General features: G+C 33.8%; 1 protein-coding gene across 1 annotated transcript; it reads right to left on the bottom strand.

Moving 5' to 3' along the window:
* Nucleotides 1-334: 334 nt before the first annotated feature.
* Nucleotides 335-3,912, bottom strand: LOC139871713 (aspartyl protease AED3-like). Its single transcript, XM_071859449.1, has 3 exons — nucleotides 3,444-3,912; nucleotides 1,366-1,840; nucleotides 335-823 (listed from the first exon to the last, which is right to left on the bottom strand). Exons 1-3 carry the CDS (start codon nucleotides 3,903-3,905, stop codon nucleotides 474-476), a joined length of 1,287 nt encoding a protein of 428 aa, XP_071715550.1. The 5' UTR covers nucleotides 3,906-3,912; the 3' UTR covers nucleotides 335-473.
* Between the last annotated feature and the right edge of the window lie 9,830 nt (nucleotides 3,913-13,742).

Raw genomic sequence — 13,742 nt, 5'->3', positions numbered from 1 at the left:
TGTCATTCATATTTTATGTTAACAAAATCTATAATTCAACCTCAACATTCGTTTTTCCGGTCATTTTATTCCGTTATAATCACCACAAGTAAAATATTTAATAAAAACATATAATTTTATAGTAACAAAATTATTTTCCGCAGCAACGTGCGGACCATATCTCGCTCGTTCTAGTTCTAATTGTTAAAAAATGATCTACAGTACAATACATTGTACTCCGTACTAATAATGGATTAAAGTAATGTTCAAAAGATAGAAAAATACGAAGTCACTCAAACAGTGAATAATAATCGTACAATCTAACAAAACTAGCTACAAAACTGATAAAACCTCATGATGGTTCAGGCAAATCTTCATTTAAAAGAAGTCACATCTTGTTCCATACTAAAACAATAATATAATATAATAGTACAATTCAAAACATATAAATATTTCATAACGACAAAATCCACGAGAGATGTTTTTCACGTGACTTATGAGCAGACCTCACGTGATATTCCCAGCCTGGAATTGGGTATATCGAATAAGACACGATGGTTTTGTTGTTGCATATTGGCGATCACATTGAGATTGGGTGAGGCCGACATGGCTAGGCAAGTCGTCGAGCCGAATGTGCTATGAATTAGGAAGTTGTCTTGTGTTAACGACATGTTAAGTCCCGGAAACATGAATGTCATTGTCGGGACTTTGGTTAGTAGTATAGGGACGGTGTAGCATGTATCGAACCCCCCTAGTGATGACACAACGGCTTTACCCATCCGCCTACGGAACTCATCTCTAACTGCGGTGTAGGCTTCGGTCACTAGCCGGGTGAACACGGTGCCTATACAATACAAAAATGAAATAAAGAATCAATGAAACGTTTAAAATCTACATATGTTAAAGATGAAATTATTCGAATTGCTAGCACTTAAGGTTATAATTTTTCATTGTATGTTCATTCAGATTTTTTTAAAAATCATCAAAAATTCATCATAAATGTGCATTATATGTGTGTCCAATAGAAGTTTATAATGCATGTTATTGTAAATTTATCAAAAATCTATGGTTATAATATCACCACCCTTGTATATTGTACGATTGAAAATTAGATTTCGTTATGTAATTTACAGTTTTAACCCTCTTAGTTCTCTACTTACACATATCTACCCTTCATTACATATTTACCCATCATTTTCACCTTTAAATCATACAATAGCTTGTGTCTCACTTTCTCTTGACAAAAATATTTGGACATAGCAAAAAGGGTAGATAATAAACTTGTCCATTTTGAGTTTAAACATGTCATCACAATGTTATACTATTGTGGCATTGTGAAAATTTTATGTATTTATATGTAATATGTAGCAAGATCAAACAGATTACCTGAATCAATGATGGTGCCACCACCGGTGTTTGGGTTGAATGCTAATGCGCTTGGAGGAATGTTAACAGTTGTTGAGCCCACTTTGATTCCGATCAAATTCACATAATAAAGTGAAGTTCTTTTAGGGTTTACGAGTAAGGGTGTGTATTGGATGTTAAGAGGTTGTCCGTTAGGTCCTAATCTTAGGGTTCCAGAAAAATTTGAAGATTTGAAACTAGGTAGACAATATGAGAATGTAGACTTGTAAAGAGTAGTAGATTGTGATACAAATGATGATGGACCACGACCTAAGCCTAAGACACCTTGTGGTGGGAAGGAACCACCGGTTGTTTTTTGTATGCAACCAAAGGAGTAGCCGAAGATAGAGTCGGTTGCAAGGGTTAGGTTGTCTCGTGCCAAGTTAGCCACAATGGAGGAGGCACCATAAGTCATGTTTAATGAGCATGAAGTTCCTAGACAACTTGAACTTTGTACCTACGAACATTAATTCATGATTAAAGTTAAAGATTAAAGATTAAAGAAGCCAATTAAAATAAAACTTTTAGTATAAAATGGTCAATTAAACGTATCAATTAGAAGGTAACATTCCACTTACACATACTTTAATATTTTAATAGTGACATTCCAAGAGTAATTAAATACATAAAAGTTTATTGACAAAGACACATCATTCAAATCATACTATTAATCAATCTTTAGTGTTATACTACTATCCAATGACCAAAAGGCAGATAAAATCTTCGGTATACTGTTAAAATAAGATTTACAGTAATTAATTAAAAATTATTTATTTATTTTTAATTTGAATTATGGACAAACGGTGTAATAATAATTATGTGAGAAATCATATGAATCCATAAGTCACGGAATTAAGAGACATGGGCTTCCTGGGTAGTTGGGACTTGGGAGACCCACACCACAAATGGACACCAGTGTAATCCAACCAAACCCGGTTCACGGGTTTGCTTTGATCTCTTCCCAATTTTGTTAATTTCCCACTGCTTTTAAGGGTTTTTCATTTTATTTACCAGCCTTTTTGGATTTCCGGGGTCGAATCTATCGCTGTGGTGTATTACATTTTCATGAAAGGGATCTTTCCCGAAACCTGGTAGAATTTGCTGTGAATGAGCCGTCTGATATATACATTCCTTTCACATTTTTTATTCCCACTAAATAATAGGTACTCCGTAATAATATCAAAAATCAATACATGTACAGTACGGAGTAACAAGCTATAATTTCCTACTAGATTCGATAACAATCATACATTCCTTTCACATTTTTTTATTCCCACTCAATAATAAGTACTCCGTAATAATATCAAATCAATACTTGTACAGTACGGAGTAACAAGCTAGTCTTTAATGTTGAAACTTGCAACATTAATTTTAGAGATTATAGGTAATTTTATCATTGTAGCTAGGTCACTGATATTATCAAAAATATAAATTACATGTCAACTAAATTCATATGTTAATTTTCATATATACGAAATAGTCTTAAAACTCGTCAGAAAATCATAAATCTTAAGGGTTCCTTCTTTTTTTTCAAAAAACATTACTTATTCTTAAACTGTGTAAATTTTATTGGCCGACAACAAATATGAGAGGAAGAAACAACCTTTTAATTAGCATTATCTATATTGTTGTAGTTTTTTTTTTTCAAATATAGCGACACACTACGTTATTTTACCTTTTCATATTAGTTTAGCTTGATTTTGTATTTGTATAATATGAAACAATATACCAATTTGAGAGTCCCATAAAATCATGTTCAAATATAAGGCGCCTAAAAAAAAGGTAAATTTGTGTGGCGTAGATATATACTCAACACGTAGGACTAATTTGTTTAATCATGCTATTAATATATAGAAAAGGATATCCATAAGGATATATGTATAAGACTCTAGATGCAGAAACAAACATAATGTCCAAAGATATAGATATATATGTATAATAAAATATAAGTGCATGGTGTAAAACATATGCATTTGTTACTAGTGGCTACTAACATGTAGTGGAATAATATACATAAACAAAAGCTGAACTATTATACTAATAGAAATATTAATACGTACTTGTTTGCATTGGTCAGTACCACAAGCAAATGACAAGAAGCTAACCGACTTAGCGGAATTGAAGGTGGTAGACGAGCAACCAACACAACCGGCACAAGGGACCAAAGCCATATCGGTGCTAGTATCTAAAGCCATAAGCAAGCTTTGAGCCGGGGTCCCAATGTTAGCTTTCACAATGTATGTCGGGCTTTGTATAATCTGTCTGCCCGACCCAATGGGTACGAAAGACCGACCAGCAATCAGGCTCGTTAAATAAACGAGCCTGGTCTTGTCGTCAGCTTGCATTTGGAGCACGCTCTCCTCCCATGAGAGAGAGGTTTTTGGCCTAAATGGTGAACATGGGCTAGACACATGGTAGACCCTAAGGGTTGACCCTTGGCTAGTTTCCTCACAATTTGGGCCAAGTGAGTGAACCAGGCTCAATGAGCAAAGGAATAGAAGGGTGAGGTGTAAAGCATCCATTGATGTGTTGGTTTTGGAGTGGATTTTTACTCTGATATTTGCTTATTAGAGGGTAGGTATATATAGTTGGGGTAGTTACATTTGCACACCTTAGTCTTTGATGTATTTACATTTACACCCTTGACGTTTCATGTGTTCTAAATAAGACCTAGTCACGTGACAAGTTGGACCTTATTTAATTTGATCTAAATCTTTGTTCGATCTTTGTATTTTAGCCAAAATAATACTCCGTAGTAATATCAAAATATTTACTATTAGTTTATTCATTGTACATAAAAGTTTAATAGCTTTTGACCACTTCTTGGAAAAAGTCTATTACACCGGAGACTAGGGGACGGGGTCGATGTCGAATCTTTAGCGGTCTTTAGTGAGGTCATGAATAATATGAAGGGTGTTCAACAAGATCGTCTTATCAACTTTATTGCCCCGTCCATCGATGTGACAACCCGGAAATTTTTAACCAAATTTAAACTTAATCTTTGTATGATTAACATTTCCGACACGATAAGCAAAGTCTGTAAAACTGAATCTCAAAATTTTTGAACTACTTTTATATATTTAAATACCCTTCGGTTGTTTTCGACGATTCGCGAACAATTATATGTAAATAGATACATATATACTATAACTTGAAAATGTAACGATGTATTAATTGTTTGATACCGTACATTAAACTTATTGGTTTAAATATCTATTTGAATATATATGATAAGTTGAAATATTTATTATTAAAATTAATTATAAATAACTTCCAATGTGTATTTAAAAAAACTGATTTATGTATATTAAAAAGATATATACATATATATAATTTTAAGTTATTTAGTAAACGATAGTAACATTCATTTATAGATTCGATTGATATTTAGATAAGTTAACTAAAGCGTTTAAAATGAACCAGTAAAACACTAATTTGCTACAGTATTTTCAAATTGCTACAGTACCCAAAATGCTACATTGTCTTCGAAAATCACTATTTGCTACAGTGAAATTGACTTTGCTACAGTAAAATTTGACTTTGCTACAGTAGCTGTGCTACAGTAAAATACTATTTCAAAATAAATAAAAATATATATATATATGTATATGTATATACTACGAGACGATGATTTGTAGAAGCAAATAACCAAAACACTTAATTGATTAAAGCTACACTTAGAGTGACATAGTTATCAATGATTAAGTTTATATTTTGACAAAGGTACGAGTCACGAAACGAAAAGTACTAGTTTTCTCAGCGTACGAAAGGGCGTTCGAAAAACCGGAACCGAGACATAAGTCGAGTGATAACGTACGACTTATCGGAACAAAAATTACAAGTCAACTATGCATGTGAATTTAATATAATATATAATTAATTATATAAATTAAATATATTATATATATATAATTAAATAATATGTCGACAAGGAAGAAAACAAACGAAAGTGAGCTGTCCAGAAGGGCCATGCGATCGCATGGCATTTGCACTGAAAGCCCATGCGATCGCATGGGCATCAGATTCAGCAAACATGTATAAATAGCTCGATCTATTCTGTTTCTTTCCTCATTCTTTTTACTCCGTATTATTTAAATTATTATTATTATTATTATTATTATTATTATTATTATTATTATTATTATTATTATTATTATTATTATTATTATTATTAATCCTAATATTATTATTTGTAATATTAGTGTTATTATTAGTATTATACATAAAATATTACGACGAGGTCATGAGCGTGTAACTTTCAAAACGAGTTCTCAAACGGGTTAAAGCTAAGGAAATTATGGGTTATTGCCAAGGAGGTTATGGGTAATGTTCGGGGGTATATTTTTGAATCAAATCTAGTGTTTATCATCTCCGTTACGTCTACGTACTTTCCTACAATATTGAATCACAATATTGATTCGTAAGCATTTATATCTTATCTATTATATATTAATAGTGTATCCATGTCTAGTGCTCGAATATATATTTATACATGCTTGTATACTAAATTTCGTCGTTAAACAGTTTATAATGAATCAATAATTAAATACATATATTACTGGTAAAAGGTATATGATATACATGTTTTCGGAAAGCTGGCGAAAAATCAATAACTTTTCATTTAGATATCGAATAAATTCGATGAATGGATTAAAAGATATGATCAACTGAATTATGATTTACGTTAATTGAAATTGCTTTTGAATCTGCAATTAAGATTTAAACAACTTGTTTACGAGATTGATAAATTGGTTTTTTGAATATTACCAACCGAGTAAATGAATCCTTAAATAAGGTACGTCTTGTTTTGTTGAACTATTGTCAAAATTGACTTTTTGAAACGACTTTGGATAACTTTTGTATGTCGATCTCGAGCATTAGGATTGTGATACACTATGACCTGACCTAGCTTGATAGACATTTATTGACCAACATATGTTCTCTAGGTTGAGATCTACGGTTATTTGGTAATCCGAGTTTCGATCACATTTTGGTGAACGACTTTATATGCTGCTAAGGTGAGTTTCATATGATCCCTTTTACCCTTTACATTTTTGGGCTGAGAATACATGCAAATGCTTTATTAACTGATTTACAATATTTATATGCGTGAGTTTCATTGCTCCCTTTTTAATTGCTTTTGCAATATATTTTTGGGCTGAGAATACATGCAATTTATTTTAAACGCAATGGACACAAGTACATACTAAATTCTACACTGAGTTTGAACCGAAAATCCCTTAGCTTTGGTAACTAGTAACTGTCGGTTATAAGAACTGATGGGCGCGAGTAGTTGTATATGGATCCATAGGGCTTGATATCCCCGTCCGAGCTAGAGCACTAGCCTTTTAACGGACGTATGCTATTTGAGAAGCGTACACGTTGGTTTGCGTGTATTTTTAAGATGATTATACAAAGGGTACAAATTATATATACGTTAAGTTTAGTTACCAGGGTGCTCAATTTTTTAGAATTTTGATAAACGTTTCTGGATGAAACAACTGAAATCTTGTGATCCACCTTTATACACAGATTATGTGAAACATTAAAACTATGAACTCACCAACCTTTGTGTTGACACTTGTTAGCATGTTTATTCTCAGGTTTCCTAGAAGTCTTCCGCTATTGCTTATATGTTAGACAAGCTATGTGCATGGAGTCTTACATGACATACTTTTCAAGGAAACGTTGCATTCACCAAATTATCACCATGTATCTTATTTTGACTGCATTGTCAACGGAAGTATTATTGTAAACTATTATTTACGGTGATTGTCTATATGTAAAAATCATCAGATGTCGAAAACCTTTGATTTAAATATTCATTTATGGTGTGCCTTTTCAAAAGAATGCAATGTTTACAAAACGTATCATATAGAGGTCAAATACCTCACAATGAAATCAATGAATGACGTATTGTCCATATGGATTTAGAGCGATCGTCACAGTTGGTATCAGAGCGTTGGTCCTAGTGAACCGGGTCTTGCATGAGTGTGTCTAACTGGTTATTGTTAGGATGCATTAGTGAGTCTGGACTATGACCGTATATATTTTTACCAAGTTTTGCTTACCATTTATCGTCGAAAATTACTTGCTTATCATTCCTAAGTCTAGACACGTCTTACTGCATTTACTGCATAGATAGTGTGCCGACAAAATTCATATCTTAGCATATCTGTTACTGTAAACTTTTCCTGACATCTTCCGAAAATTTCTTCGTAATTTACGGGATTTTGGTATTATATATACATATGTAAATTATGTATTGAGGAGTACCAATCTAAATTCTATAATCTATCTTATATCAAAAATCAGTTCCCTGATTATACAAGATGGATCACGTATCTAGTTCAAATTCCTTAAATTCCGACAGCTATTCCGATATGGATATTCACATGAACTCCGAAGACAGTGTAACCGGAATGGATCAACTAATTAGCCATCATCTATTCTGGATGAATTGGGGATGGGTTCGTAGCTTACTTAGTCATTGGAGACAAAAAGAAGGCGATACCTTCCATCCACCACATTGCCCTCTTAGCGAAGAACCTGAAGCACTTACCGGCGAACCTGTTCGTAATACCATTTACTCTCTCATTTCCAGAGTATCTAGTCATGATTATATACTATCTCACATTCTAAATCTTATTCGTCCGCTCGTCCGAACCACTGATCATCCCGGTATAATAGAAGAAGTCAACGAGCTTCGCGCTCGGGTAGTGGCTTTAGAGAATATGGTACGAAGGTTACAAACACCAGCAGCAGCACCAGCAGCATAACCAGTACCACCATCATCAACAACAACAACAGTACCATTACCACCACCAACAACCACATCCGCATCCCACACCTCAATATCACATCTAAAAACTGTACTTCGGATATCAACATCATACGCACCGTAGATACCAAGGAGTGCCAACAACAATAAATGATGAAGTACTGATTCATAACTTCATCGAAGAAATATTCTACGGTGATTATGTAATCTCTAAAATCTTAGAGATTATTTATCCCAGTTCTAACCGTAAATCAGATAAATAGAAGGAAGAATAGAAACCCTGACAAGAATGATGCGTAAGGTACAAGCTAGACTTGTTTTACCAACAGCATCAATAGTACCCTTAGCCTCACCAGCACGGTTAGTGCTGTCAACATCATTAGAATCATCAGCACCTCTAACATCACAAGCTCCGCCAGTTCAAGAAAGCACCGTGGATATTACTACAAGTCAATAACGCGTATATTTGTATCAACGAGTTATGAAATATTAACTCATTCCCTCTGAAGAATTTATATGTATATCTTATATATATTTTAAAACCATCATAAATCTTTTCGTACTAAGCTATTAAGTATGAATTGAAAAAGGGTAAATACTACTCGGTTAAATTCGTATTACTAATATGCTATGATGTACATCCTTCGTTAACAACTTAACCTTCATTAACTACAATCTCTGTTTCAATCCAAAGAATTCTATTTCATAATAAACCAAGTGTATTAATCAATTACATAATTGATTTTACATTTTCAATTTCAATATACTCGAAACTTTTCAGAAAACATCATCTGTGCCTTGTAAGCTTCACAAAAATTCCACGAGCATCAACATCCTTCACCGAGGAATATCAATAAGAATAAATAATGAAGTATCGATTACATTAGCGAAATACTCCGCAAAGATTATGTAATCTTTAATGTTTTAGAGATTAATCATTTCTAAGTCAAGCCAAAAATTAAATGAGCTTAATATGATATTAACTCATTAAATCTGTGTTACATCTGAAGAAAATATACATACATATATTTTCATAAAGACAGTAATAAAAATTCTTTTGTACAAAATATTACTTGTGAAATCTTTAACGGGTAGGTAATTCCCGGGAAATATATAAGTTCACAATTAATATGTTATACTGTACATTCTTCAACTTTGATTCAAAAATTATTAATTATGCTCACAGCGATATACAATCGTTTCCATACAAATTCAATTACATATTCTGATATTGATGGATCAGAATCCAAGTCAAGATTTAATAAGTGATATCATTCTTAGATCTCTACATCTTTCAAAGCTATACTTTGACTTTAAATCTGTGCAAGATCCATTAGCATTGTTTTTACCGAAAATAACCTTGCAATTCCTTTCCAAAAGTATCCAGTATTATCAACCATTCAACCAGTCAACGACGACCTTTCAGACTTGTAATTCTGGCATATACGTTCTTGTTACTGGGGAACCTTTCATGTTGCACCACATTAACAGTAAAGGTACCAGCAAATTCATTAATCCGTGACGTAAAGTCTCTCCGAAAAACCATTATAATTGTTCATTGAAACCCTATCATGTACTCATCCACATCTTGTAACGGTAATTGCCATTACAACTATCGGGAATTAACAATCAGTATTTTGAATCTCGCAGCATTTTCTACGACAACAGTTATATATAGATAACATCGATCTTCTAGACTTACAGATTTCGAATGAGAAGTTTCTAAAAAACACCTTAACCTACGAACTAGTTCTCGAAATCTTGAAAAAATGCTGATGAAGCAGCAAAAACTATAAACGACCTTAACAGTAAAAAGTTTTATGATAAAGGATAGTGTGCTGGCAAAGCTCAGAAAAAGAGAAAGTTTGGAACTGGAAAACGGATTGAGCAAAGTATGAAAGAGGCTGTGGATAAATCACAAGGACGAAATCTGCCTTCAAAGAATCCAAATGATTCAGTATCTGCTGAAGCCATTAACGAATACCTTGCTTCCGAATCTAAACCCTTACGGACAATATTCTTCATCATCCTCTGATATTAGAAATTCTAAGATATCATCGTATCTTTCATAATAAATATCCTTCATAATTTCATAATCATTCGTTCGTTAACTGTTAGCATGACTTACCAAGACGGGGATGTCAAACTGTATGGATCCATTTATACATATTCGCGCTCACATGTTCAAAAATTAGTAGTTAATAATTACCAAGCTAAAGAATTTTCGTATCAAACTCAATGTAGATAAGTAAGTACTTGTGTTTATTGTGTAAAAATAAAAGTTGCATGTATTCTCATCCCAAAAAGATTTAGAATAGTATAAAGGGGACTACAACGCACCTTGAGTGCACAACAAAAGTCTCAAACAACAGTAATAGCTAAAGAGATCACAGCAGACAATAGTACTCAACCTAGAGGTACCAGTTGGTCAAACAATGTCTAATAAACTTGATCGAGTCACAGTATAATCATAGTCATAATCTTATTGCTCGAGTTTGACTCAAATGTCGTTAATAAAATTTCCAAGTTGAAATGTATTTAAGAAATCATTCAAGTACTAAACGTCACGTGTAAAGTTAAATAAATATTTTGACTCACAAGTGTTGACCAAGTTAATAGTCAACTGATTTTGGATGATCACTAGTTCACCTAACAAACACATTTCAGTAAACAGTAGTGATCAGTTGTAACACCAGCCATTTTTTATAACACGGCGGAAGGCTAATGAATTTAAACCACACAACATTAATTGCACTATTTCAAAAATCCACGCCATATCATTAAAGATTACAAAACGGTGTTACTTTATTACAAAACATAGGTTACAAAAGTCCACATCAGAGTTCACACATCAAACATGTCTTCAGCACCTGCAACCAGCCCTAACAGAAGTACCTAAACCTGCAAGGGTGGAATGTGGGAGATTAGCACTCGGCTTAGTGAATGGAATCTATCTAACAGACTAAGCTTAAGAACCATACATGTAATCAACATCACAGACATGTGAACAACCAACTAGCATATAATTAAGAAAATACGAGGATTGGTGGCTTGTACGGGAACACGACCCTAGCTAATCAGGCTAGTGTCTACCGATAATCCTTCTTGCTTAAACAGTACACATAAATGAATAAATTTTGGAGCTTCTTTTACTCGACAGATTGGTGACGGAAGGGATATAAAATTCTGGGCAGAAACGTAGATGTTTGACATAGATATCGATCAACATGCTAGTTGATGTCAAAGCTAAGGGGAAGGCAAATGTGGTAGCCGATGCCTTGAGCAGGAAGGACAGAGAACCCATTCGAGTAAAATCTATGAATATAATGATTCATAATAACATTACTACTCAAATAAAGGAGGCGCAACAAGGAGTTTTAAAAGAGGGAAATTTAAAGGATGAAATACCCAAAGGATCGGAGAAGCATCTTAATATTCGGGAAGACGGAACCCGGTATAGGGCTGAAAGGATTTGGGTACCAAAATTTGGAGATATGAGAGAAATGGTACTTAGAGAAGCTCATAAAACCAGATACTCAATACATCCTGGAATGGGGAAGATGTACAAGGATCTCAAGAAACATTTTTGGTGGCCGGGTATGAAAGCCGATGTTGCTAAATACGTAGGAGAATGTTTGACGTGTTCTAAGGTCAAAGCTGAGCATCAGAAACCATCAGGTCTACTTCAACAACCCGAAATCCCGGAATGGAAATGGGAAAACATTACCATGGATTTCATCACTAAATTGCCAAGGACTGCAAGTGGTTTTGATACTATTTGGGTAATAGTTGATCGTCTCACCAAATCAGCACACTTCCTACCAATAAGAGAAGATGACAAGATGGAGAAGTTAGCACGACTGTATTTGAAGGAAGTCATCTCCAGACATGGAATACCAATCTCTATTATCTCTGATAGGGATGGCAGATTTATTTCAAGATTCTGGCAGACATTACAGCAAGCATTAGGAACTCGTCTAGACAAGAGTACCGCCTATCATCCACAAACTGATGGGCAGAGCGAAAGGACGATACAAACGCTTGAAGACATGCTACGAGCATGTGTTATTGATTTCGGAAACAGTTGGGATCGACATCTACCGTTAGCAGAATTTTCCTACAACAACAGCTACCATTCAAGCATTGAGATGGCGCCGTTTGAAGCACTTTGAGGTAGAAAGTGCAGGTCTCCGATTTGTTGGAGTGAAGTGGGGGATAGACAGATTACGGGTCCGGAGATTATACAAGAAACTACCGAGAAGATCATCCAAATTCAACAACGGTTGAAAACCGCCCAAAGTCGACAAAAGAGCTACGCTGACATTAAAAGAAAAGATATAGAATTTGAAATTGGAGAGATGGTCATGCTTAAAGTTGCACCTTGGAAAGGCGTTGTTCGATTTGGTAAACGAGGGAAATTAAATCCAAGGTATATTGGACCATTCAAGATTATTGATCGTGTCGGACCAGTAGCTTACCGACTAGAGTTACCTCAACAACTCGCGGCTGTACATAACACTTTCCACGTCTCGAATTTAAAGAAATGTTTTGCTAAAGAAGATCTCACTATTCCGTTAGATGAAATCCAAATCAACGAAAAACTTCAATTCATCGAAGAACCCGTCGAAATAATGGATCGTGAGGTTAAAAGACTTAAGCAAAACAAGATACCAATTGTTAAGGTTCGATGGAATGCTCGTAGAGGACCCGAGTTCACCTAGGAGCGTGAAGATCAGATGAAGAAGAAATACCCGCATCTATTTCCAGAAGATTCGTCAACACCTTCAACAGCTTAAAATTTCGGGACGAAATTTATTTAACGGGTAGGTACTGTAGTGACCCGAACTTTTCCTTGTTTATATATATTAATTGAGATTGATATTTACATGATTAAATGTTTCCAACATGTTAAGCAATCAAACTTGTTAAGACTTGATTAATTGAAATAGGTTTCATATAGACAATTGACCACCCAAGTTGACCGGTGATTCACGAACGTTAAAACTTGTAAAAACTATATGATGACATATATATGGTTATATATATAGTTAACATGATATTATGATATGTAAACATATCATTAAGTATATTAACAATGAACTACATATGTAAAAACAAGACTACTAACTTAATGATTTTGAAACGAGACATATATGTAACGATTATCGTTGTAACGACATTTAATGTATATATATCATATTAAGAGATATTAGTACATCATAATATCATGATAATATAATAATTTAAAATCTCTTTTGATATTATAAACATTGGGTTAACAACATTTAACAAGATCGTTAACCTAAAGGTTTCAAAACAACATTTACATGTAACGACTAACGATGACTTAACGACTCAGTCAAAATGTATATACATGTAGTGTTTTAATATGTATTCATACACTTTTGAAAGACTTCAAGACACTTATCAAAATACTTCTACTTAACAAAAATGCTTACAATTACATCCTCGTTCAGTTTCATCAACAATTCTACTCGTATGCACCCGTATTCGTACTCGTACAATACACAGCTTTTAGATGTATGTACTATTGGTATATACACTCCAATGATCAGCT

This window comes from Rutidosis leptorrhynchoides, chromosome 1 (assembly GCF_046630445.1).
Source record: "Rutidosis leptorrhynchoides isolate AG116_Rl617_1_P2 chromosome 1, CSIRO_AGI_Rlap_v1, whole genome shotgun sequence".
In the NCBI taxonomy this organism is placed as follows: Eukaryota; Viridiplantae; Streptophyta; class Magnoliopsida; order Asterales; family Asteraceae; genus Rutidosis; species Rutidosis leptorrhynchoides.
This window is presented reverse-complemented; position numbering and strand designations above follow the sequence as displayed.

Excerpts from the sequence above, each read along its gene's own strand:
- LOC139871713 (XM_071859449.1), bottom strand. The coding sequence starts at position 3,905 with ATGGATGCTTTACACCTCACCCTTCTATTCCTTTGCTCATTGAGCCTG. Across the intron at positions 1,841-3,443 it reads GTACTGACCAATGCAAACAA|GTACAAAGTTCAAGTTGTCT; the intron begins GTACGTATTAAT and ends TAATGTTCGTAG. Across the intron at positions 824-1,365 it reads TGGCACCATCATTGATTCAG|GCACCGTGTTCACCCGGCTA; the intron begins GTAATCTGTTTG and ends TGTATTGTATAG.